Raw genomic sequence first — 26,585 nt, 5'->3', positions numbered from 1 at the left:
CCTGAGTTTTCAGTCGCCCTATTACAATCTACATTGCCGGTGCGTGGGCTGTGAGTTGGGCGAGGTATCGCATTGTCTGCCCAGGTTGTGCCACTGATAATTTTTCAAACTTTATGGGGAACAAATGTTGGTCGTAAATGTTGGAGTGTTGGTTAAAGTGTTTCTATAAAAAAATAACAAAGAAAATACATAATGACAATTTATCACTGCATTTAAGCACTTCTGGCACACGGCAGGTGTAGTCTGCTTGTGTTTCAACATGCCCCGTGTTGACTTGAGCTGTGCGGTCAGTGTTAGTCTTGAGCTTTCTTTTTGTGAGCACCATGGATTGCCCTTGTTACGTAGTGGGCTGCAAATCTATAGCGATCGCTGACATGTTAAGCTGTGACATCGTGTCCCTCTGCAAGGCGACATGCGAGTGGAGTGGCTGCAGCGCATCGGGCTGTCAGTATCCAATTGGCACCACGATCTATGCGTTTCAGGCCGTCACTTCACGCCGGAGGCTTGCTACTGCAACAAAGTTTTAGTGTGTCCTGTATCTTGGTAAACGCAGGCAGACTGGGCATTTTGCCAGATGGGTGGAGGTGCAAATGTGAGCAGACTGCAGGGTGCAGCCACCAGGTGCAACAGAGCTCAACCAGAAAAACACAAAGCTAATATGGCAGTAACCAAATGTATTCTACTTTGCTGTTGGTGTAAATGCTCAGCAGGAGCGTAATTGGGAGCACATTGTCTTCTATAAATGCTCAAACTTGGTTACAGCAATATTAAGTGTGTGTTTGGTTGGTTAATCTCTGTGCCACCAGGTGGCTGCATAGTGCAGGCTACTCAGGCCGTTCACGTTTATGAAAAATCCCCTTCATCACAGTGGTGGTAGTAGAGTGGAAGGGCTTTAATTTATGCCTCCCCCCATCTGTCAAAACGCACAGCTCGCCCGCGTTTACCAGAATACCGGACACGCTTGGCGCTGCGACAGAACGTTTGCAGCGCACGCTGCTTGGATAGTTCTCGCTGGGAATTGATGGCCAGGCGGCTAGCGGAAACGGAGAGGCTTCGTGCGCTGGCTCCTAGACACCGTTATGATGCAGAGCCAGTGAAGACAGAGCTTAGCTTGGTCGCTCAGCGAATGAGTTGAGGAGAAAAAGCGTGGCTAGAGAGGAAGATAATTTGTAATTGTCCATAGCTCTCTTAATATGAGATGCTTCACTTAAATTGTGGCACGAATGTTTAACATTCGTGCCACAATTTAAATGTAGCTGTACCCTACACGTCTGCAAAATTTGTGCCAACCGGTTCAAGGACCCCTTAATTTTTCGTATGTAGCGTCACCACAGTTTAAATTGTATCTCATTTGAATCATTTGAATGTCATTTGAATCTAATCACATTTAACTCTCTAATGTGGTGGGACTCTAGTGTGTCCCGTTATCCTTTGATCCAATCAGGTAATGTCACTGTGCATGTTCTTTCCAAAGATTGCATTTTTTTATGCAAGAAGAATCTGTCGGGCTTTCTTAGATATGTTCGAGACTAAAGTTCAGAGTTCGTGACTGCAAAAGCTTTGAACCACTTGTGTATGCTCCCTGTATGTTCATACTTTGAGCTTTTGTTTAGTGTCAGCTTAATGAAGACTAAATTGAAAACATGAAAATTGATTTGATTTGATGTTAAACAAGACTCGAGACAGCTTAACATCATCAACTAAGCCTCCCTCCAACCCTTTAATTTTTCTAGTGTGAAAATCAATTTTATCATTCATAAAGCAGGTGATTTTCGTTTTAATGCTGACAGCATTGAAAGCACCCTTTAATGTAGAAACACCTGCTTTAAAACACAGCCTCTGCAGCTGCCTGATTCACAGCGGCTTCACCATGCAGTTTAAAGCACTCGGCTCTCTTGTTTGTCCATCTCCAGGAATTAAGAAGCCAAGGTACAAACACAGGAATGATGAGCTGAAAGAGGAATAATCATCCACTCGATGCTGAAGAGACATTTCGAAGAGGCTCGACCGGAGGGAAGCAAGCCCCCATCAAGCTAGCACCTGTTATGGTCACCTGGCATCGACTACGTGGAAGCAGCTGTTTGCGGGTGATGCCAAATGCTGCCACCATGAAGATAGCGCACGAAGAGTGCATGTGATAAAGCTTTCAATGGCATATTATTGTCAACAGTGTTCGAGGAGTACTGTAATGGCATTTTCGACTTGTCGCGTTCTTGTTTTTTTAAGTGAAAGTGCAAACCTTCTAAATGCTTGAAAAATATTACCTTCAAGTGTGATAGCGTCATAAAGAACTTATTTAGTGAGGTGCTTTTCTAGTACCAGGAGGTGGACCCACCATGACATCATGACGCACTAGGTCGCTCCGGTCCTGTGGGCACTGCAGCTACAGTCACAGATGTGCAGCATTGTGAACCCTGTATATTGTCTAATTTATCATATTTGCTACGCTGCTTGATACCTCAAAATTCTGATTGTCGCACGCAAAACTATACGCATAGCCTGCAGCAGCGCTTTTGATAAATCGGAAGTTTTAGTTGCAGATACTTCAGCAAACCAAGTACTATTATAATTAATTAATCACTGTAATATTGAAATCACCTCAAATAACATTTCATTGTATTTTTTGTACAAGTTTGCTCCCCATGGCCGGAAATAAAGGTTATCAAGTTGTAATTTTTTTGATGTGGAACTGTGTTTGAGCATTACAGGGTTAATTTTTTTAAAAGCAAACTACATACATGCAGCAAATTTTGCTCCATGTCCTGACTGGGGCTGGGCATTGATCGAAAATTTGTTTCCAAATAATTGGAACCCATTGATAAAATTTTCCTACTTAAGCATACGCTGTCAAAAATTAAATCTGGTGCTCCACATGAAGAAAAGTCGAAGAAGTGAAGCCGTACTATTAATTTATTGATTGTTGCCTTTAATATCACGTCAGCAACACTGGGTGAGTGGCCACTATCATGAGCTCAGGTGCAGTCATAAGTCTAGCTGCAAGTAAGGGTGTAAGAGGAAAAGGAACTTAACATTCTCTGGCACCCCATCACAGCGGCCCTGCTTTAGCGTAGGTAGGTTGTTTGGGGTCAGAACTCGAAAGGATGCAAATGGCGTGCTTCCGGCTACTCACATGTCGGGGGAAAAAAGTTATTTTCTTGAAAACCACAAATTTATTAGTGTGTTGCTGACCTTTTGTTCAGCGCCAATGCACTAGCAGTTGCAGCACTGACTGGAGAAGAAATCCAGAGGTGTTTTATTTGTTAGAACATTGTAGCACGGTTATGTAATTCTTTTCCTTGCTGTTGTGCAAGTGAAGTGTGGACCTCAGGGACATCATTCACTTGATTTTGCTCAAGCAAATAATCGCAATAAAAAAAAATCATTGCGTGAAGCAGTAATCAAATAACCAGAAGCTTAATTAATCAATCACCCAGCCCGAGTCGTGGCATCACAATAATGTGAATGGCATTAGGTTCCACATTTCGAGGCCAACTTTAGTATCAAATTGAAATACCGTATTTTCGAGCACGTAATCTGCACCAAAATTTTTAAAATTTACTGTTAAAGTCGGAGTGCATGCTATATGCAAACTTCCTATTGAGGTATAGCTTCACTGCAGCGAGGTTTCTGCCTTGAGGTGTCGCTTCACGGCGGCGTAGCGTGTGCCACCGTGAAGCCACACTTCAAGGCAAAAGTGAAAGTTCGCGGCTAGTCAGTTTCATTTTATCCTACAGAAGCCCACTGTTTCCCCGCCGCTGCATGTTGACCTTCATACTTCTTCATACTTCTTTCTTCATACCTTCATGAAGGTATGAAGTACTTCTTCATACTTCATACCTTCATACTTATTTCATGATCGGCCGTTGTCCTCTTTTCATGTCACCATTTAGCCTTTTGGCTGTGATGAAGTTAGCTAATAGCGCAGATGACGCTGGCGACCCAGAATTCTTATTACGATGAGCTGTGCTTGACGGCAGTACATACAGTGCTGCATAAGCAGAGTATAATCAGCGTCTCCGATAATGTGGGGAACAGAGCTGCCGGCCATTGGTACGATGCGGACTAATCATGCATTTGTGAATAAAATTGTTTTTACAAGTATTTGAGTGTTGTATGCACTTATTTCCTTGCGTTATATGAGTAGATATTTCTTTTCTTTACGGGATGTTGTAATTCGATGTGCAGGTTGTACGTCAAAAAATACAAAAATACGAATGTGTCTCCCAACTTTAAAACTTGCAAGACGTGTGTGTTGCAGTTTCTATAACCTTGAGAATACATGTCAATACCCTTAGTACTCCTTTAAGCAGGCACATACACATACAAGGGGATGTGTGCGCACACAAGCACCACTGCCAACTGTTGTTGGTAAACAAGTAATTTGGCCAAAGTGTGAAACGGCCTGCAAAAACACTAAGTGCGAGAATGAAAAGTACTAAGCGAGACGGAAAAACTGCAGACAGAAGCGCTGACTAGAGCACTGCACGGGCCTGATTTTTCGGCCCGAGCCCAGCCCAGGCCCGTAATACAAAGCCGGAGCCCGGCCCGGGCCCGGGCGTACATGACCGAGACCAGCCCGGGCCCGGGCGTTCATTACTAAGCTTAGCTAGGGCCCGCGTGTGCATGACCAGGCCAGGCCTGTAAGAAAAAAATTCTTTTTTTTACTGGCCTAATGGATGGTCAAAACGCCTCATTGAATATTTAACATAATTACACGAATTACCTTTTTAATTAATTATTTTACGGCACATCTTTCAATCTACGAATTATAGCCACTGAGCTCGCAAGACTTGGAACGAATTCTCAGGACTGAACCAGTTTCGATATATTAATTTTCAAAATGTCCGACGAAATGCATGGGCGTTCCAGTTAACTTGAGGAAAACGCTGTTTTATGCATTGAAGCACAAAAGTAACTGTCCTTAGCGCTAAAATAATACCATAGTATCGAAACTGGTAATAGTGCGATCGAAAAAGCGGTAACATGGAAATGGTTTCAGGAGTGGTTCTTTGTATAATTTATTTTTCCTTACGCGGAAACAATGTTCGTTTTTGCGGAAAAGAAAAAAAAAATTTGCGTAGCTTGCACTGGCGACGCAATGCTAAAGAGACAGCGGAGATGATGGGAACCTAACTAGTCCTCGCTTTTGGGCTAGGCTAAGCACTACCAAGTCATCCCCAGCATTTCCCGGAATTTATTTATTATTGATTGGGATTATCGATTAGCTATTGATTGCCTATCGATTGTCTATTGCAAGATATTGGCCACGTATTTGGGATAGGCTAAGCACTACCAAGTTATCTGAATTTATTGATTATTGATCCATTATCGATTAGCTATTGATTGGTTGTCGATTGGCTATCGTAAGATATTGGCCACGTATTTGGGCTAGGCTAAAGTCATCCCCAGCATTTTCAGGAATTTATTGATTATTGATTGATTATCGACTAGCTATTGATTGACTATCAATTTCCTATCGATAGGCAATTAGTTCCTACCATATTTAGCTAGAATTAACCAGGCTCAGCTTCGCTAGTTCACAGGTGTATGTGCTATTGCGCTTGGACCCTTTCTGCACTGCTGCCAGGATCGGCCCACATTTTTGGATTCAGTGGACACATTAGGCCCGGCTGAAACAGCTCCACTGTTAAAAATGAGAACTTTATCTGTTTTACTATTTTCTTTGATAAGATATAGTCATCTGATAAGATATACAGTCAAGAGAGCGGTGTGGATCTGAGAACAAACGGGGATAACCGATATTCTAGTTGACATTAAGTGGAAAAAATGGAGCTGGGCAGGCCATGTAATGCGTAGGATGGATAACCGATGGACCATTAGAGCTACAGAATGGATACCAAGAGAAGGCAAGCGCAGTCCAGTACGGCAGAAAACTAGGTGGGTTGATGAAGTTAGGAAATTCGCAGGCGCAAATTGGAATCAGCTAGCGCAAGACAGGGTTAATGGAGATCGCAGGGAGAGGCCTTCGTCCTGCAGTGGACATAAATATAGGCTGGTGATGATGATGACAGTCATCTTGCACGTGTCACTTCAGCTTGGCACAGAATGCATTGAACCATGCAATGCACAACGGTCGCGTGTGCTCGAAGGCCTACTTAGGCCCTTCAATGAGCGGGCCCGAGCCCGGCCCGGGCCCGCGGCCTCAAGCCCGAGCCCGACCCAGGCCCGCGGCTTTAAGCCCAGGCCCGGCCCGAGCCCGCCGACAAACGCTTCAGACGGCCCGGCCCGACCCGCGGGCCGGCCCGGACCCGTGCAGTGCTCTAGCGCTGACTACTGTTACTACTGGCCCCTGTGATGGAACAATTTGTGTCACGTCACCAAAGCCACGGAAAAGGCCAGACGTTTCAAATACGCTGAGCCGCCCGCAACCGTCGCAAAAAGCGGAGGCCGCAACGGCTAAAAGACAGCCTCCATGCGCACATTTTCGCCTCCTCCTTGGCGTGCTCGACGCTATGATGTGTGCGCGCTAGTGCTGTCTCCTTTCAGCGAGCAAGATAGTTTAACTTGGTGTGCGCATTCGCACATCCTCGCCATGGGAGACGCTTGTGTACCGCGTGTCAGTGCCTTTCTCTCTGCTGCACCAGTGACGTTAAAACAATTCATAGAAGAAAGCCCGAGTGCCGATGCATTAAAGACGGACACATGACGTACTTTGTTTCACAATCTCTTTTTTCACATTCTCTGATTCCTCTGAATTCGCTTACTCATCCTTGTAATTCGCTTAGTCATCCCCCTTAATTCGCTTAGTGTACGTCGCTCAGTCAGCCCACTTAATTCCAAAGGTCGAGGGTTCGACTCCCACCCAAGGGTGTAAGCTCGAGTGCCTTAATTAACTCTATTCTAATCAACTTCATCTTCATTAACGCCAAAGGTCGTGGGTTCGACTGCCGCCAAAGGTCAAGGGTTCGAGAGCCTTAACTCTATCTTAATTACCTGTGCCTTAATTACCACCAAAAGTCGTGGGTTCAACTCCCGCCATATGTCATAAATTACTACTCTTTAAACTATGCGCGCTTAATTTAGACCCTAACGTACTAAAATGGATAGAGTGCTTCTTTCTGTGACGCAATTCGTAACGGCTAATGACCATAACTCTGCTCCTTGTCCAGTGAATTCCGGAGTACCACACGGGTCAGTTCTAGGGCCCTTGCTCTTTCTTGTATACATTAATGACCTGCCTAACAACATTTGTGCATCCATCCATAAAAACGTTCGCGGATGATAGCATTATTTAACGTGTAATGTTAACTGCTACTGACCATTTAACACTTCAGTCCGACCTAAGTAATATAAATGCGTGGTGTGAAACTTTGTTCATGAAGCTGAATATTAATAAATGTAAGGCAATAAGAGTTTCTCGTCGTACTTCTCACGACACACCGTGTACCTATTCTCTTAATGTTCCCCTAACTCAGGTTTCCACCTACTAATACCTTGGTATCAGTGGCGCACCGACGGGGGGGGATTCGGGGGTTGTAACCCCCCCCTGAGGCCGACTTAACCCCCCCTTTTGTTTAACCCCTTTTCTTTCCTTACGCATTTGAGTGCTGCGACTAAGATGTAAGATGTGCAATCGTCTGCACACTCGCAAAAAGCGCATTTTTTTACAATTTCCCGTGAAGAAGTCGAAATTAGTGCTGTTTAGATGGTATTGGCAAACTGTCAACCTCCCGCTGGCAGAGATCCTGGGTGCGCTACTGCTTGGTATTTATATTTCTCAGAACCTTTCCTGGCAAACTCATGTTGACTACATAACTAGTAATGCTAGTTGTACTCTTGGTTATATCAAACATAATTTTAGTCTAGCTTCCATCAACTTAAAGCTCTTTACAATCATCATCCAATCATTTTTACAATCATCTTTACAATCATTACAATCCTACTTAAGCGACTTTCTTTTGTTACCACCATTGCACATTTCTTCCAGAAATGATCATCAGTTCAAGGTTGATATGTCATGTTCCTGCCACTAACCTCCTTCATTTTAATTTCTTCATTCCCACGAGCGGTGCCTGGAACCACGTTCACACTTCCATTGTTTCAACCTTCAGTGCCTACGAATTCAAAAAAAGCCTTTGTTGACAACTTGTAACTATAATATGCTCCTAAAATGTGCATTAATGTTTCTTTTGATACCATCCACTCCTCTCTGTAATGCCTTGGCCGTGAGAGAAAATAAATAAGAGAAATGAGAAAGGTCGAGGGTTTGTAGCCTTTTTGTACCTTTCGTGTCGTTGACACGTTTTCGCTCAAGGTCGACTGAATGACGAGACACGCAACCCTAGCAAAAATTCTAATACCAAAACTAATAGCCTATTACGTTATTGACACTAATACAGCCTATTAGGTCTATTAGTGTATTAGTCTAATATGCCATTGGGTGTTTTGGTCTATTAGTCTAATAGGTCTATCGGTGTATTCTTCTAATAGGTGCTGAGCACAAGGTTGCAGGATTGAATCCCGGCCATGGCAGCTACATTTCGATGGGGGCGAAATGTAGAAAACATCCGTGTACTTAGATTTAGGTGCACATTAAAGAACCCCAGGTGGTCCAAGTTAATCCGGAGTCCCCCACTACAGCGTGCCTCATGATCAGATGGTGGTTTTGGCACGTAAAACCCCATAATTAAATTAGGTCTATTGGTGTCAAAGCAAATGTTGCAATGCAACAGATACAGAATGAGTAACAGGTAGAATTGCAAAAATTGCTAGAAGCATTTATTACACGTATTACACGCACAGCACATATTTTTCTACATTCACTTTTCCGAGATCTTCGTCAGGTCAGCAGTCTTGATTGCAAGAGCTTTTAGACCACCCCTGTCGGAGGACGTCCTTTCAGGGAAGTGGTTAAAAAAACTTGGTCACAATAATACACACATATAGAAATGTTTAAAAGGAGGAGCGCTAGTTCTACCACTAACAGTTTAAGCTGGCAATATCTACATACAAATTGGAATAATCTGGCTCCGCAATTACCAAACTTATTTTAGGACAAAATGGGACAAAGCTCAAAATATTTACCATAATAAGAAATGACGCCGCATGACACGACAGAATAAAAAGAAAGCGCACAAAATCAACAGAAGATGTTCTGTGTGTTACATCGAAACTAAATACATAAGGAACAACTCTTGGCAGAATGGGCAGGAATCTAACGCGGCATTGTCGGAAACAGGCATGTCATTGCTGCAAATGCTCACAACATTCGGCCCAGTGACACTGCACGGAAGTACATTCACCGTAGGAATCTGAAAAAAAAAAAGATGACAGCCTAATACTGTACTACAAGCATAAATAAGTCGAATAAGTATACCTCCAAAAGCACCGCACATTGATGCACGCTGATGGATCCATAAAGCCGCCTTGTTTTGAAGTCGCAACAGCATCTACTGATGAAACGGTACAAATATACTACTGCACGAATAAGACTGTGCAGGCGCTAACACCACGGGTTCCTTAAAAACGCATCGTTCATTTGCTAACAAACATGCACGCCTCGCCTTGTCATGGCAGCCACCAGATTATCACTTAAGTTAGTTCAGATTATTATTTTTTTTTCACTGGTCACCAGCGGTCAGCGCACTCCTTCATCCCAAGTAAACATCCTGGAATTTACCTTTTTTTTGCTGTAATTAAATAGACAAAAATTCTAGTTTGAGGATTTTCGGGCACTGATAGCGTTTGTTCACATATCAACTAAAGGAAACATTGAACTAATGTATATGAATATATACATATATGAACTAAATATATACATATAAACTAAAGCAAACAACTAAAGGAAACAGTGCCTGCTCAGTCTTATTCCAGAAGAAGTTCTCACCGTGATTATGAACCTTAAGGATACCTCACCCGGATTAGATGGCATTCAAGCACGCACGCCACTTCAAAATGGTAGGTCATTTAATCTCTGAAATGTTGACCAACAGAATAAACAGAACCTTTAAAACTGGAATTTTTCCGTGCGCCCTTACCAACACAAGAGTCACACCCTTTTTTTAAGAAAGGTGATAGGGCTATTATTTCTGGTTACCGACCTGTTTCTATCTTATTCTCTGTTAGCAAAATAATTTAGAAGCTATTTGTTTGTCGCTTGAATAATTATTTGAAAGAGTTTAATATCGTGAATAACTACCAATTTGGTTTTCGTTCAGGTAGTTCAACCGAGTTGGCGGCCATCTCATTACAGTAGAACCCCGCTGATACGTTTTTCACGGGACGGAAAAAAAAAACCGTAAAAGCCGGGAAGCAGGAAAAATTTAGAAATGGGAGTAGTGTTGAACTGCACAAAATATTATTTTAATTCTTACGCGTGAAAGAAAGTCGTAGTTTCGCCCGACAGCCAAAGTATCGATTGCGATAGCAAATTAGTAGACAGCTATACAAAGTAAGGATAGTAGTTTTATCGTCTGTATTAACTTGTAAACATTCGCTTATTAACTATATTACCAAGCATGGTGTCAGCGCTCACAGGCAAACATGAACACATCACACTCGATGAGCGCGGGCACGCGCTGTCAAACGCTGGCGTGAGGAATTTAAGCGCCGCTGCAGAAGCGAGCGAAGTGACCTTCGTGCCGTTGTCTATCGCTTCGACGCAAACTGGGCGCCGAGAACACACAGCAAGCACAAAGCTACGAGCCGCCGACGCACCTACACTGCGTAGACTCTGCCCCCAACGCAGATCGCTAGCAAGATACGGCCCGCGCGACCGCGCAACGCAGTTGATGCCAGAGCACAACGCTGCCCGCTATCCCTCCCCCCTCGCTCCCTCGCCGGTGCCTCGAGCGCAACGGAAGAAGGCGCGCTTCCTCCCTGCTTTTCTTGACGCGGTCGTCGGCTCCCCTCAGATGCTTTCACGCTTCACGGCATACGGCGCGCGGCGACGGGGTTATCGCCCTTCGACTTCATACGGAACACCTATGAGCCAAAACCAATTTTAGGGCAGCAACGCGTCATAGACACCATCTTTAGATAGCAAATACGGAACTCAAGGGCCAGGCTTTTGCTGGCGGGAAACGAAAATACGTCATAAGCGTCGCCCCCCGCAGTTTGGGCGGCCAATGCGATCGTCAAGCAACCAAGCCAAGTGACATGAAAAGTCAAAATGGCCGCTCGGGTAGGCGCGGGGTGGCAGTTCGCAACGTATGATGCGGGAACGGTTCCTCAGTTGCGACGTAACAGTGGGGTTACCAGTGCATTGGGTTCTATGGGAGCTGTGCCGGGACTGGCCGAAATTTAAACGACGTAACAGCCGGGAAAACGCAGCACCCGGTTCTACTGTAACAGACTACATTAAGAATTCTATTGACAAAGGACTTATCATTGGTTCTATATACTAAGAAAACTAACAGTTTATTTATCGGGCGAGTTTTCAGATACCAAAACAGGGGGGTGCCGCAGGGCTCCATTTTGGGACCCTTGTTATTCCTTCTCTACATAAAGGACCTTCCACAACACACTTCACTGTCACAATGCATGTTATAAGCTAATGACACAGCTACTTCAGGCTCAGATATATCTTTAACAACGTTAACTTATAAATGAAACAGTGCATTAGAAAACAGGATGCAGCGGCGCCGAATAACACTGAGGCTTGACTACCGGCGCCCCCCCCCCCCCCCCCCCCCGGGTCTAGCGCGCAAGCAGTCACGTGATTAGAGTTACTGCATAAGCTACCATAGCGAATCGTAGAGCCAAGCGTGCGGCTGCAACCAGCTAGGCAAAGTCGGGATCAGCAGACAGCTGCGCAGTGAGCAGCACAAGCCGCAGCTCGCCGTTTCAATAAATCATCATCATCATCAGCCTATATTTATGTCCAGTGCAGGACGAAGGCCTCCCCCTATGATCTCCCATTACCCTTGTCTTGCGCTAGCTGATCCCAACTATATGCAATTTGAAACACTATTTTCCTATGCTCAGTACTTGCAGGTAACGTCTTCAAACATCTTATGACAGTCTCGTATGGAGCCGCTTCTCCAGCTTACGCTGTGACTGCTGCGTGTGCCGCACAGGCCTCTGACACTTTTGGTACGCGGCAGGTTTTAGTGGCGCCCTCTTCGCGCGTTCTATTCCACACGCTCAGCGGATAAAAATTATTGTTTTTGCACCGCGTGGTGAGGGCCCATTTCCCATGAGCCTTCTGGATATATTTTTATGTCTATGCGTCAAGATGATCACGTCACGCTCCCTCTTAGATCTTTCCATCCTCCGTGTATGATGCTCGCGTTCACCGCGATTGACAGAAAGTATGGTTATCAGCAGTTTCACTGCTGGAATCGTGCATCTGCTCTTATGGTATATATATGGTGTGATAGACGAAACAGTGGTTGATTTCGTTAACAAAACAGGACTTAAAGGGATACTAAAGCAAAACACTAATTTAGTTTACGCCGATAAATCATTCTTTGAAACCTCTGCTGACGTTAATTTAGAAAATATTTAGATTAGAAAAGAAAATGGGCAAAGTTGCAATTTTTGAATTTCGCGCCGAAACCCAACCCGTTACGTCAGTTTGACGTCACGGATTTCAAAGTATTTTTTATTTAGGCTGCGTTGGCTCAATGAAAGTTTCAGAAATTTACTTGCCATATATTCAGTCTTTAATTGGTTCTTTTAGAACATAATGTAGTCGATCTTTGCCGAACTAGGCCCTAGCAGACGCTGTCAAAATCAATGACGTCACGGCGTGCTGATGCGGGAACTTGAAGGCGGTGTCGCCACCCATATTTACTTCTCGTGCTTTTTTCTGGCTTACGAAGCAGCGGCTTCTCGTGGTAAGAGTGGTGTTTTTGATTTTGTAGAAGGGTAATTTGCTAATACAGAAGAAATTATTTTTCTCTAAGAATTTCTCAGCACCTTGTGTTATATCCGACACCTGAAAAAACATTCTACGGTTCTATAGTAATTCGTGGATGAGTGGCATTACGTAGTCATACTGTACATAATAGCACAGAACAGATATGATGCACGTCGCCATTAGTCAGCTATTCCTTATTATCTCCTTTTCCGCTCCCTCTTCTCCTTCCATCTTCTTCAGGTTGCTTCACTCCCCCCAACTTTTCTTTCATCGCTCCTGGGATGACACTTTAAAACGTTGGCTATGGACTCAACACTTTACAGCGTCGTTCGGGTCAATGTACCAAACAGTCTTTAACTGTCCCTGTTGCCTAGCCACTTTCATGACCCGATATGGTCCCTTGTGTATTGAGTTTGACCCGCGGAGACCTTTTGTCGTCAGCACCCCGTTCGCCACCAACAGTACAGGTATCACAGGATTTTGTCTTTCGTCGAAGTTCCTCTAGATCATAGGCGGAGTTTTCATTTTTCTGGGGCGGGGGGGGGGGGGGGGGAGGGGGGCTGGAGCCCGACTAGCTTTCCGACACCTACCCACGTATATATATATATATATATATATATGTGTGTGTGTGTGTGTGCGTGTGTATGTGAACGAGAAGAAAGGGAACCGAGAGGCCCGATTTTTATTAATTACATCATAAGATGCCAACAAACAATGACACCAAGGACAACATAGGGGCAATTACTTGTACTTAATAATTGAATTGAAGAAATGATAAATTGATGGAAATGAAAAGGGATGAAAAAACAACTGTCCGCAGGTGGGGAACGAACCCACATCTTCGCATTACGCGTGCGATGCTCTCACCATTGAGCTACCGCGGAGCCGTTTTCCCATCCACTTTCTGGGGTATTTATGTTTTACAACTAGAACTAACCCTGGGAGTGTTAGCCAGCGCCACCACTCACAAACCTAGGGGCGTATGTGAAACATCCTTTCTCCCACAGGCGTCACGAGCACGTGATCTTTTTGGGTGATGGCAACTGGTCAATAAACCCACATACGCTACCTGAAGGCATCAATGTTGCCGGATTCGAGCCCTCGTTATGTATTGAACGAGAAGAAAGGGAACCGAGGGGCCCCATTTTTATTAACCATATCATAACAAGCAAACAAACAATGACACCAAAGACAACATAGGGGAAATTACATAGGAGAAATAATCCCTCTTCATTTCCATTAATTTATCATTTCTTTAATGCAATTATTATGTACAAGTAATTTCCCCTATATTGTCCTTGGTGTCATTGTTTGTTGGCTTCTTATATATATATATATATATATATATATATATATATACATACACCCTTTGCTAACAATTTCCTATTTTTCGCTATCTGGCAACAGCAATTATATCGACACTCCAGGCAAATTTTCGCTGTTGTCGTCGCCGTGCTGTTCCGTATTAAATCCAAAAGCCATATAAATTTATTCATCTTAGGGTTATACGGGCTTTTGGCTTTTACGTGCCAAAAGCCATATAAATGAGCCACACGTATACACTGGGTGCGGAAAAAAGCACGTAACAGTGCGCCGAAAATGATAACGGCTTGATGATCATTATCTTCCCACGCGCTCAATATTCGGGTTTGTTGTAGGTCACGTAATCAAACGTGGATGGGAAGGAGAGCACGCGTCTTCTCCTCTAGCCCTGCTGTAGCTGTGAATGACTGTGCGCGGATGACGCTTATGCGGCCCGCGTGCCATATCGAATTGTTGGTAATCATTGGTGGTGCAATGATAAGGGCGAGCAAGGATGGCTGCTAACTTCAAGCGCACTGTCTTCCTTGCCGGGCTGTCTTTCCGCGCCCCTAGTATTGCAGAGTTAAGAGACAGAGGTCATTGCAGATCACTGACAGAGGCCGTCTGTAGTGGACATAAAGATAGGCAGATAATGACTATGGATCTAATTTTTTGGAGTTGTGGTGAATCGCGCGGCTGTGCGAACCGTTCGCCTCCGCTGCCGGTTTTCTTCATAATGCTTGCATTGTGAAAGCGAGTGCTCGAGGTCATCCAGTCAGGTATTTACAGGTTTACATGGTCCGTGCTTGCTATTTTAATTTTAGGTGAATGTTTACTACAATTTATATGGCCAATATAACTAACGTAAGACTCGTGTAAGGGCAGCACTTTTCTGTTGCGAATTTGACGGGCCTTTCATGGGACCGAGCCATTTGACCTCATTTTTCCAACTACGCGTATGAAATCCACCGTAAACCTCCGCGATCGCCTCCTCTCGACATCCAGTAGCGACGCGCGAAAGTACGCTGCGCGCGACAATTCGCTGTTGAGCCCGATCAGAATCAGCTCATGGAACGTGATTGCTTCTCGGTTGGATGCCTTTTTTTTAAATATTGGCTGCCAAGTTGGGGGTGACGCCCTTACACGGGTGCGATCCTTACACGGATTTATACGGTAAGAATCTTCCTTCGTGTAATTGTCTTCTACTTCGCTATCACTAATACTGCTTCGCCTTCCCGGCCAAACTGCACTGTTTTTTTGTATTTTAAGTCCGCGTATAATCGCTGCTGCGCATGACTTCTAGACTTCTATTTATTCTGATTTCGACTGAATCCGGCTTGGCATCATTTCGTTTACTGAGTTTACTGAGTTTACAAGGTGTTTCAGCGAGCACTTTCAAACATTTTTATAGGTTGCCTGTGGCAGATCGCATAATTCTAGTTCATGAGCTCGTCTACTCGAAGAGGCGGACATTACTTGAACAAAAAATTTTAATGCATAATCGACTAATTAATAAAATTAACCAATTAACTTTAGCTAATTACCTTATGGCCCATGTTGCAATTTATAAATTCTTGCTGTGGAGTTCTCAGGCTGAAACCAGTGTCAATATATTATATCCACTACGGCGTGCCTCATAATCAGAACTGGTTTTGGCACGTAAAACCCCAGAAAGAAGAAGAAGAAGTAATTCTCTAATTTTGCGGGGAAATGCATTAGCGTGCCAATCACTTTCTTAACAAAACGTCGTTTTATGCATCGAAACACCAAAGTATGAATAGATATATAAATTATGGGGTTTTACGTGCCAAAACCACGATCTGAATATGAGGCACGCTGTAGTGGAGGAGTCTGGAATAATTTAGACCACCTGGGGTTCTTTAATGTGCACCCAAATCTAAGTATACAGGTGTTCTAGCATTTTGCCCCCATCGAAATGCAGCTGCCGTGGCCGTGATTTGATCCCGCGACTTCATGCTTAGCAGTCCAACACCATAGCCATAAAACCACGGCGGGTAAGCACAAAAGTAACTGGAACGCCGCAATGTTCGTGAATATCTCGAAACTGGTGCCATCCTGAGAATTACTTCCTAGTGCATCCTCCTTGCGAACTCCACGGCTAGAATTTGTAAATTGCAACATGGGCCATGAGTTAATATAGTAAAAGCCTAATTGATGAACTTTTGTAAATTAGTTGATTATGCATTTCAATTTTTTGTGTAAGTAATGTCCGCCTCTTCGAGTAGGCCAGCTCATGAACTAGAATTGTGCTATCTGCCACAGGCAACCTTGAAAAAAATTTTGAAAGTGTTTGCTGACACACCCCATATTTATGGCCTCTGCATGCAAGAGGCGATGTTTCCATCCCTAATGAGTAAATGTTGTAAATAATTAGAAGAGTTCTTTTTCTTGTTTTTGTCGCCAGTCGTTATCATTGCCTACTGGAAAGCGAATCAATATTGAGACAAATATCACTCACGTGCTTTTCACATGACGTTGATAGAAGAGTCTGCCGAAGGGATGACTGAAGTTTGCAGGTTTTTTTTAAATAATAATAATAAACTTTGTCCTGTGTATATATTTGTTTATATTGTGTCTGTGCATGGTGTTCTCCGCGGAAATAAAAAAAAAAGTTGAAGTGAGGAAACACGGATGAGGTAGCGCCGCTGGTGCTTCTAATGCGCTTGTCCTCCTATTATCAGGATTTGCCAAAATAAAGCGAAAGTATAAATTACTGGTAATACACAGCGCGAGAGTAAACACGGGGGCGAATAGCAGACACGGACAAGCGCTGACTTCCAACTGATTATTTTATTGACAGACTTGCTTTATATATGCATGTCAAGGAACACATACAAAGAAACGTATTTCTACTGACAAGGAACTCCGGGGTTTGCCCCGGAGTTCGAGCACACCACAGTTATCTGTGAGAAGAGGAATGAGCAAGAACGTTTAATCTGTGAGGCAGCTCAGATGGTCAGGGAAAGAAGCGGGTGTGTGAGTAAATCGTCGGTTACCCTATCTGACAGGGAACTCAGATTCTTGGAATGTGAGGGCATGCGCAGCAGGCCACCGTGATTCTTAGTACTTTCGGTTTCGTTTTCTTTCTTGTTTGTTTCCTTGTCAGTGGAAATACTTTTTCTTTCTATCTGTTCCTTGACATGCATATATAAAGCACGTCTGTCAATAAAATAATCAGTTGGAAGTCAGCAACTAGCCCAGTGAGCCAGCTTAATAAGTATAAATTAAAAGCCGTGCACGTCCGCGCCAACAATGATGCCGTAAGCTTTTAGCCACAACAAAAGTGAAAAGGTAGAGGCAGCGCAAAAGAATCCTCACATTATGTGGGTAACACAACTCCGCTAAGGACACTTTAGGGGCGGGGGGAGGTGTAAGCTACAAATCGCTGGGAGGGGGGGGGGGGCGGGAAATTTTCGGAGGGGGCTCGAGCCCCGGAGTCCCTCCCCGTAGTCGGCGCCTATGCCTGAATCTAAATTTTTGCGCCATGTTTGTTGGCTCTCTCCATCCAAAAGTTCGGAAAAGCTTGCAACAGCTCTAACATGGCTTCAAGCGTTTCGGGACATATAACCTGCACCAGTCGCCACAGTTCCTTTGGCAGCTATGGGTATTCAGCGTTCACACAGATTTTAACGACAGCTTCGGCTCAGCAATCCGAAGGAGGCTGTTGCTTTTCGAGGAAATATTATAGTGGAGTACCAGCCTTGAAGCGCTAGTAAATAGCCTGGCCCCATCGTTCTACTAGATTTCTTTGAAAGATTGTTATAAAGCTTGCTTTCCGTTTGGACAATGGTTCGGATTTCCAATCAAACAGCCGAAACTCATGCCATTTTCTTGCTAGTCCAGCACGAAGTGGTCGCATGTTAACTATAGATCTCTGTCGGTCTTCCGTTCATTATATTCTGCAGCCTGCTCGTAGAAACTTATCCAACTTTATGGACAGTCAGATGAGCCATCGAATATACCTTGTCGTACAATTTCGAAACGGCGCCTCTCGCGATGGTTCATTGCTGACATTAACGTTTGAATGAGCTTGTTTTGCTGCAATATTTGCTTCGGCTGTATCTCCAATGACTGTAGAATAGCTCACCACACATCAAATGGAGATGGCTTAACGCTAGGGCACGTCTGAAGCGGCTTCAAAACAAGTTCGCCGAATAAGGATGCTGGAAGATATACTTTTCCCGACCCTTTATCGAGAAGTTCTTTGGACGAAATGGAAGCTTCAGCCAAGACAATGCCGACGAGCTCGCCTCTCTATATGTATTCAGGAAGGTCGAGACTATATTCGTGTCCTGGACTTGGCATTTCTTGAAAACCAAGCGGTCACCACAGTCTTCAGCAAAGAATGTCCACCACATCACAGTCTCTATTGCCGGCTGCGCAAAAATATGCAGTGATTCTGTACATAATAACATAGAACAAATATGATGCACGCCACCAGTAGTCACCTCTTCTTTACATTCCCTTTTCTTCCCCCTCTTCTCTTTCCATCTTCTACTTCTTCAGGTCGCTTCAATGATCAATCTTCTTTGTGCACAATACCAGAAGGGAAACATTTCTTTACGAGGCGAGCCTGCAGTTAGTACAGCGCTGAAAGGAAATAACTGTGGGCTATCTCGACCTGCCAAAAATGCACATGCGCCACAGGAACAAAAGCGTGCTTGCTCCGCACGCACGCACGAATGCACAAGCAAATAAGAATTTGCACACTCTTTAAGGATCTCTTTGCACATTTTATCTTTAGGCGAAATCATAACGGCCAAGGTCGAGCGTCACACTTATTTGGTTATTACAAGACATCGCGATGAAGAAGAAATAAGGAAATTTCTTGTATTTTAACGACTCTCATGCATGCTCTTTTCCAAATTACGCGGTTTTGTAATCTCTCTTTATTCCCTCTACAGGGTGTCCCAACTATCATGCACCAATATTTAAAAATAAGCAACGGCCACGTAACTGGACAGAACCAAGGTAATGTACGTTGTTTGCCGTAGCTTGGAGATACTCAGAGAACTTTTTTGTATGCCGTCTAATTACATAATTAGTGCTAATTGTTCAATCAACTTTTAAAATATTATAATTACATGAAAAATGTCAATGAGAAAATTGTAGAGCAACATGAAAAAAAATCACAGCATATCCACGGGGTGAATGATGATGAGTGGGCGAAGCTCCGGAGGGAATCATCGGATCTCCCGCTTAAGGGGACGCTAGCACAAACGCGTTAGAAACGTGCAGTACTCTCTAGTAAGGGGGAGCGGCCACAGCGTCTTACGCAGCCATTTACACATGCCGGAACGTGCACCGCGTTTGCCGACGCCATCACATGGCTGCTGAGAGAGTATACCCCCCGTATTCATAAACGCTCCTCGACTTGAACTTGACTTGCCACCGCCTTGGGCAGCGCGTTCGAAACGCTTTGAAGGTAAGGCGGAGAGGCCACAGCGTCTTACACCAGCTTCTTACAAGGGCCGTAAGGCGCTAGCACAAACGCGTTAGAAACGCGCTAGAAACGCGGCCTTTCGTTAATGATGGGTATTTATTGCCATCGTGGTGCGTGTGTCTATGTGCGCTTCGTGGCGTAGTGGGCTAACGCCGCGCGCTCGGAAGCGAGGGGTCCCTGGTTCGTTTCCGCGCTACGGACACAACTTCGGAATTTTTTTTCTCATTTTTCTCAGACTGGTTACACACTACTACTACGACGACGGGGACGGAACGGGTGCCGCTATAAGGAGCTTCGCTCCTAAAAAAAATCACAGCATATCCACGGGGTGAATGATGATGAGTGGGCGAAGCTCCGGAGGGAATCATCGGATCTCCCGCTTAAGGGGACGCTAGCACAAACGCGTTAGAAACGTGCAGTACTCTCTAGTAAGGGGGAGCGGCCACAGCGTCTTACGCAGCCATTTACACATGCCGGAACGTGCACCGCGTTTGCCGACGCCATCACATGGCTGCTGAGAGAGTATACCCCCCGTATTCATAAACGCTCCTCGACTTGAACTTGACTTGCCACCGCCTTGGGCAGCGCGTTCGAAACGCTTTGAAGGTAAGGCGGAGAGGCCACAGCGTCTTACACCAGCTTCTTACAAGGGCCGTAAGGCGCTAGCACAAACGCGTTAGAAACGCGCTAGAAACGCGGCCTTTCGTTAATGATGGGTATTTATTGCCATCGTGGTGCGTGTGTCTATGTGCGCTTCGTGGCGTAGTGGGCTAACGCCGCGCGCTCGGAAGCGAGGGGTCCCTGGTTCGTTTCCGCGCTACGGACACAACTTCGGAATTTTTTTTCTCATTTTTCTCAGACTGGTTACACACTACTACTACGACGACGGGGACGGAACGGGTGCCGCTATAAGGAGCTTCGCTCCTAAACAAAAAAATCACAGCATATCCACGGGGTGAATGATGATGAGTGGGCGAAGCTCCGGAGGGAATCATCGGATCTCCCGCTTAAGGGGACGCTAGCACAAACGCGTTAGAAACGTGCAGTACTCTCTAGTAAGGGGGAGCGGCCACAGCGTCTTACGCAGCCATTTACACATGCCGGAACGTGCACCGCGTTTGCCGACGCCATCACATGGCTGCTGAGAGAGTATACCCCCGTATTCATAAACGCTCCTCGACTTGAACTTGACTTGCCACCGCCTTGGGCAGCGCGTTCGAAACGCTTTGAAGGTAAGGCGGAGAGGCCACAGCGTCTTACACCAGCTTCTTACAAGGGCCGTAAGGCGCTAGCACAAACGCGTTAGAAACGCGCTAGAAACGCGGCCTTTCGTTAATGATGGGTATTTATTGCCATCGTGGTGCGTGTGTCTATGTGCGCTTCGTGGCGTAGTGGGCTAACGCCGCGCGCTCGGAAGCGAGGGGTCCCTGGTTCGTTTCCGCGCTACGGACACAACTTCGGAATTTTTTTTCTCATTTTTCTCAGACTGGTTACACACTACTACTACGACGACGGGGACGGAACGGGTGCCGCTATAAGGAGCTTCGCTCCTAAAAAAAATCACAGCATATCCACGGGTGTGAATGATGATGAGTGGGCGAAGCTCCGGAGGGAATCATCGGATCTCCCGCTTAAGGGGACGCTAGCACAAACGCGTTAGAAACGTGCAGTACTCTCTAGTAAGGGGGAGCGGCCACAGCGTCTTACGCAGCCATTTACACATGCCGGAACGTGCACCGCGTTTGCCGACGCCATCACATGACTGCTGAGAGAGTATACTCCCCGTATTCATAAACGCTCCTCGACTTGAACTTGACTTGCCACCGCTTTGGGCAGCGCGTTCGAAAGGCGTTGAAGGTAAGGCGGAGAGGCCACAGCGTCTTACACCAGCTTCTTACACGGGCCGTAACGCGCTAGCACAAACGCGTTATAAACGCGCTAGAAACGCGGCCTTTCGTTAATGTTGGTGTGATAACGTGCAGCGCATGCTGGCGCCGAGGTATCTAATGTGTGACGTCACACCTGCCTATAAAAGGGCATGCGCTTTGTGAATAAACGCGTTCTTGCTTTGTGGCCTAGGTCATATCAACTGGCGACGAGGATGGGATCAACCCCGTAGGCAAATGCGGCGAATGAACCGGACGGCAGAATAGTAGGTGCATTTTGGCGACTGAAGAAGCCTTCCTATCAAGTACGTGCTCTCGGAGCACGACACCGCAGCTTGCAACGAGCGGAGAACGGGGAACGACATCGAACGCTTCAGCGAGGCACGAGCAACGCCACCCGCACTGTGTGAACAGCAACCAACATGAACGCAGCAAGCGGCGTTTCATGCTGAGGGACTACGGAGGGCAGTCGAGCGGAGAACGGGGAACGACATCGAACGCTTCAGGCAACAGGTCCTGCGGACGCGGGGCAGACCGGCAAGGAGCAACGTAGCACAACCAGTCTGCAACAACGACCGCAACAGGAACAGCACAGAGGTGACTCTACGGTTCCTATTGACGGACAGAAATGTCGCGCTTAGGCAAAATCGCTGAGTTTGATCCTAAGTTACAGAATTTTGAATCTTACTTAGAACGATTTGAACTGTTTGTGCAAGCGAATGACATAAAGGAGGAAAAAAAGCTAGCGGTGTTCTTGACGGTGATAGGAGCTGAAGCTTATGAAGTCTTGAAGAACATTGTAGTGCCAGCTTCCCCAAGCGAGACAACTTACGTTGAAGCCAAGCGTTTGCTAAAAGAGCATTACAGTCAAAGAAGCTCGGTGATAGCGGAACGCTGTAGATTTAATAAGCGGACGCAGCACGAAGGTGAAAGCGTAGAGAATTTCATAGTCGAGTTAAAACACTTGGCTAGAAAATGCAACTATGGCGACTTCCTACAGGATGCTCTCCGCGACAGGCTCGTGGCAGGGGTACGGAACGAGGAAATCCAGCGCGCTTTGTTCGCGGAAGAGAAGTTGACCTTTGAAAGCGCCTGCAAGATTGCCTTGGACCGAGAAATGGCGGCAAGAGAGGCAGCGCTTATGAAAGGAAGGGACAAGGACGAGTCGTTAAATGCAATTAGGAGCCATTCGAAGAAATTGACTAAAAAGGCGCAAATGAGCCCCGTTCCTAAGAAAGAGCGATGTGAAAGATGCGGCAGAGGGCATTCTTCAAGCGTATGCTGGTACAAAAACTTTGTGTGCCGTAACTGCTCAAAAGTAGGACACTTGGAAAAAATGTGCACAGCAGCACAGTCAAAGAGAACAAATGCAGTAGAATGTTCTGATGAGGATTCCGAGCACGAAGTGTACTATTTTGTAAATATGACACACTCGTCTTTTGATGTCAACATTCAGGTAGAAGGTAAACCGCTTAACATGCTAATTGATACGGGAGCGGCTGTGAGTGTAGTACCAGAGCATGTGTACAATTCACATTTTGCCCATATCACATGTCAGCCCACCAGAGTGAAACTTCGCACATACACAGGAGAACAAATGGTACTTAAAGGGCAGTGTGAAGTATCGGTAGTGTACAAAGATCAGAACATGATGCTACCAGTAGTAGTAGTTAAAGATAACGGACGGAAACTACCAGCATTGCTTGGGCGGAACTGGCTTGAACGTCTTAAGCTAGACTGGGGCGAGGTTGGCCAGGTAACTGCAGAGGACAGAGTTGTTTCATTGCAGAAAAGGTACCCTGCAGTGTTTTCTCAGACACTAGGCACCGTGAAAAATTTTGATGCAAAAATAGCCCTGAATGCAAACGCTGTGCCAGTATTTTGTCGTGCCAGGTCTGTTCCATTTGCACTTAAAGAGAAAGTGGAAAAAACAACTCCATGATATGGTGGAAACGGGCATGCTACGACAGGTACCACATAGCGACTGGGCAACCCCGCTTGTGGTGGTGCCAAAGAAAGACGGCAGTCTTAGGCTCTGCGGAGACTACAAAGTTACAATTAATCCAGTGTTAAAAACAGACCATTACCCGCTACACAGGCCAGAAGACCTGTGCTCAACAATTGCAGGCGGTAAAGTGTTCTGTGTTCTTGACCTGTCCGCAGCGTATCAACAGGTACCACTGAATCCCGAGTCACGACCACTTTTGACTGTGAACACCAGTATGGGTTTGTTCCAGTTTCAGCGCCTTCCATATTGTGTGGCTAGTGCACCCGCAATATTTCAGTCCATGATGGACGAAGTACTGAAAGACATTCCGCATGTAGGGTGCTATATCGATGATGTGATCGTGGCAGGATCTGACACAGTCACCTGTCAAAAGACGCTGGAGCGGGTCCTTGAAAGGCTACGTGAGTATAACATCACGTTGAACGCCGACAAATGCCGTTTCTTTCAAGAATCGGTGACTTACTTGGGTCACACAGTAACTGCTGAAGGGATTTATCCCACGGAAGCGAAAATCAGGGCGATTGTTGATGCACCTGAGCCCACCAACGTCACGGAACTAAAGGCATATTTGGGTATGCTAAATTTTTACTCAAAATTCCTGAGGAACTGTGCAACCGTCGCTGAGCCACTATATCAGCTTTTAAAGAAAGATAAAAAGTGGTCGTGGACGAAGGAATGTAGCGATGCATTCGCAGATACAAAAAAACTGCTTGTTAGCAGCAAAGTCCTCACGTTCTACGACGTTGACAAACCGATAGGAGTGCTTTGTGACGCGTCATCCTACGGACTAGGCGCAGTAATATTTCATGAAACTGCTGACGGAGAAGAAAGGCCTATCGCGTTTGCATCGAGAACCCTCGGTGCGGCGGAACCTAACCTAACCTAACCTAACCTAACCTCGGTGCGGCGGAACCTCGGTGCGGCGGAACCCTCGGTGCGGCGGAACCTAACCTAACCTAACCTAACCTAAAGTACGCACAGTGTGAACGGGAAGCGTTGGCCTTGATATTTGGACTTAAAAAGTTTCACCGTTATCTGTATGGGCGGAACTTTACGATATACACTGACCACCAGCCACTACTTGGCATCTTGGGAGAAGAAAAGCCCACACCAGCGTTAGCGGCAGCCCGCATGCAGCGTTGGGCAATGACCTTTGCCGCCTACAGGTACCGCCTTAAGTACCGTAAGGGAAAGAACATGGATGTGGCTGACGCCTTGTCCAGATTGCCTCAAGTAGTGCAGGCTGAAGAAGAATCGGCCGAATGTTTGTCAGTGTTTCAGTGTCTTCCATTGAGAGCCGACGAAATTGCCAAAGCGTCCAGACGATGTTTGACATTAAGTCGCGTAGCTGACTTTACTCTCAATGGTTGGCCTAGTTGCTGCTCAGAAGAACTCAAGGCGTATTACGTACGCCGAGATGAATTATCACTGGAGCAGGGCTGCGTAACGTGGGGAGTCCGGGTTGCCATCCCTGAAGTGCTAAGGTATCGCGTGCTCGACCTGTTACACGACGAACATCCTGGGGCAAGTCGCATGAAAATGCTGGCCCGCAGTTTTGTTTGGTGGCCTGGAATTGACAAAGCCATAGAAGAGTACGTAAAGAAATGCACAATATGCCAGGCAGTACAACCCGCAGCCCAGCCTGTACCACTTCATCCATGGAGCTATCCTACTAGATGCTGGTCACGCGTGCATGTAGATTTTGCTCAAACGAGTGCAAATGTGTTTCTTGTTCTTGTTGACTCATTTTCGAAGTGGGTCGAGGTATGGCCTATGTCGTCCACGTCTACTGCAAAGACAATTGAAAGGCTTCGAAGCGCTTTTGCAGCTTACGGGTTCCCGGAAACACTGGTAAGCGATAATGGGCCGCAATTTACTGCAGCCGAGTTTGCAGACTTCATGGCCACCAACGGCGTGAGACACATCCGCACTCCTCCTTATCATGCAGCTTCAAACGGCGCAGCCGAACGAACTGTGCAGACTGTAAAACGCGCTCTGATAAGGCAAGTCCTGGAAAGCAAATCGTCAGGTGCACGTGATTCGTTCCAGGAATGTATCGACAGTTTTTTGATGGCATACCGCAACACACCCAGTAGTGTGACAGGAAAGACACCAGCTGAGCTATTTCTCAAGCGACAGCCACGCACAAAACTTTCCTTGTTGAAACCCGACTTTTCGAGAGCAATGCTCACCAAGCAGCAGGAACTTAAAGAACAGCGAGACAGGCGTCGCGGGAGTGAGCGTTTGTTTGATGTTGGTGATCAAGTGTTTGTGAAAACTGTGCGCGGTGAATGTGCCTCGTGGGAGGAAGGTGTTGTGCACCAGGTTGTGAGTGCTGTGACGTATGTTGTGAAAGTGCGCGAACAACTCCGGTTTACGCACGCCGACCACTTGCGGTCACGTCATGCTGACCCGGCAGCAAGGCTGGAACCCATGTCGAGACTCGAAAATCCTGTGACGCAGCACAGCGACATGGCAGCAGAGAGCACGTCATCGGTCCCAGCAAATGCAGCTCCAACGCATCCAGTTCAGCAAGCTAAACGGCATATCCCACCTCTCAACATAGACTGCCCGACACCGTCAACGGCGTCTACGCCTTTAACGTCGACGTCACAGCCGGAGGCACTGTTAGCTGCACCGCCAGCGGAAAGGCAACCGCTACGGCGCAGCACGCGCACCCGCAACCCACCGGACCGTTTCAAGCACGAGGATTTTGCAAAATAACAATAGATGTTAGAGGGAAGGAAATGTGATAACGTGCAGCGCATGCTGGCGCCGAGGCTATCTAATGTGTGACGTCACACCTGCCTATAAAAGGGCATGCGCTTTGTGAATAAACGCGTTCTTGCTTTGTGGCCTAGGTCATATCAGTTGGGTATTTATTGCCATCGTGGTGCGTGTGTCCATGTCCGCTTCGTGGCGTAGTGGGCTAATGCCGCGAGCTCGGAAGCGAGGGGTCCCTGGTTCGTTTCCGCGCTACGGACACAACTTCGGAATTTTTTTTCTCATTTTTCTCAGGCTGGTTACACACTACTGGTTACACACTACTACTACGACGACTGGGACGAACGGGTGCCGCTATAAGGAGCTTCGCCCCTAAAA

At 46.0% G+C, this 26,585-nt stretch overlaps 1 protein-coding gene across 4 annotated transcripts in view; it reads left to right on the top strand.

Moving 5' to 3' along the window:
- The window catches only part of LOC119461596 (uncharacterized), a 61,984-nt gene that overhangs the window by 30,479 nt on the left and 4,920 nt on the right, over positions 1-26,585 (top strand). For 3 of the 4 annotated variants that reach the window (XR_005194011.2, XM_037722948.2, XM_049655130.1), the window contains one exon: positions 1,914-4,101. The exons of the other annotated variant lie outside the window; for it this stretch is intronic. Coding sequence is in view for 1 of the 3 variants with exons in the window: in XM_037722948.2 (XP_037578876.1) it covers positions 1,914-1,955 (42 nt within the window). In the remaining 2 variants the exon portion in view is untranslated. Of the gene's footprint in view, positions 1-1,913; positions 4,102-26,585 lie in introns of those variants that run through there. 4 annotated transcript variants of the gene reach the window in all.

This window comes from Dermacentor silvarum, chromosome 8 (genome assembly GCF_013339745.2).
Source record: "Dermacentor silvarum isolate Dsil-2018 chromosome 8, BIME_Dsil_1.4, whole genome shotgun sequence".
In the NCBI taxonomy this organism is placed as follows: Eukaryota; Metazoa; Arthropoda; class Arachnida; order Ixodida; family Ixodidae; genus Dermacentor; species Dermacentor silvarum.
Note: the sequence above shows the minus strand (reverse complement) of the source record. Positions and strands in the feature narration are given on the sequence as shown.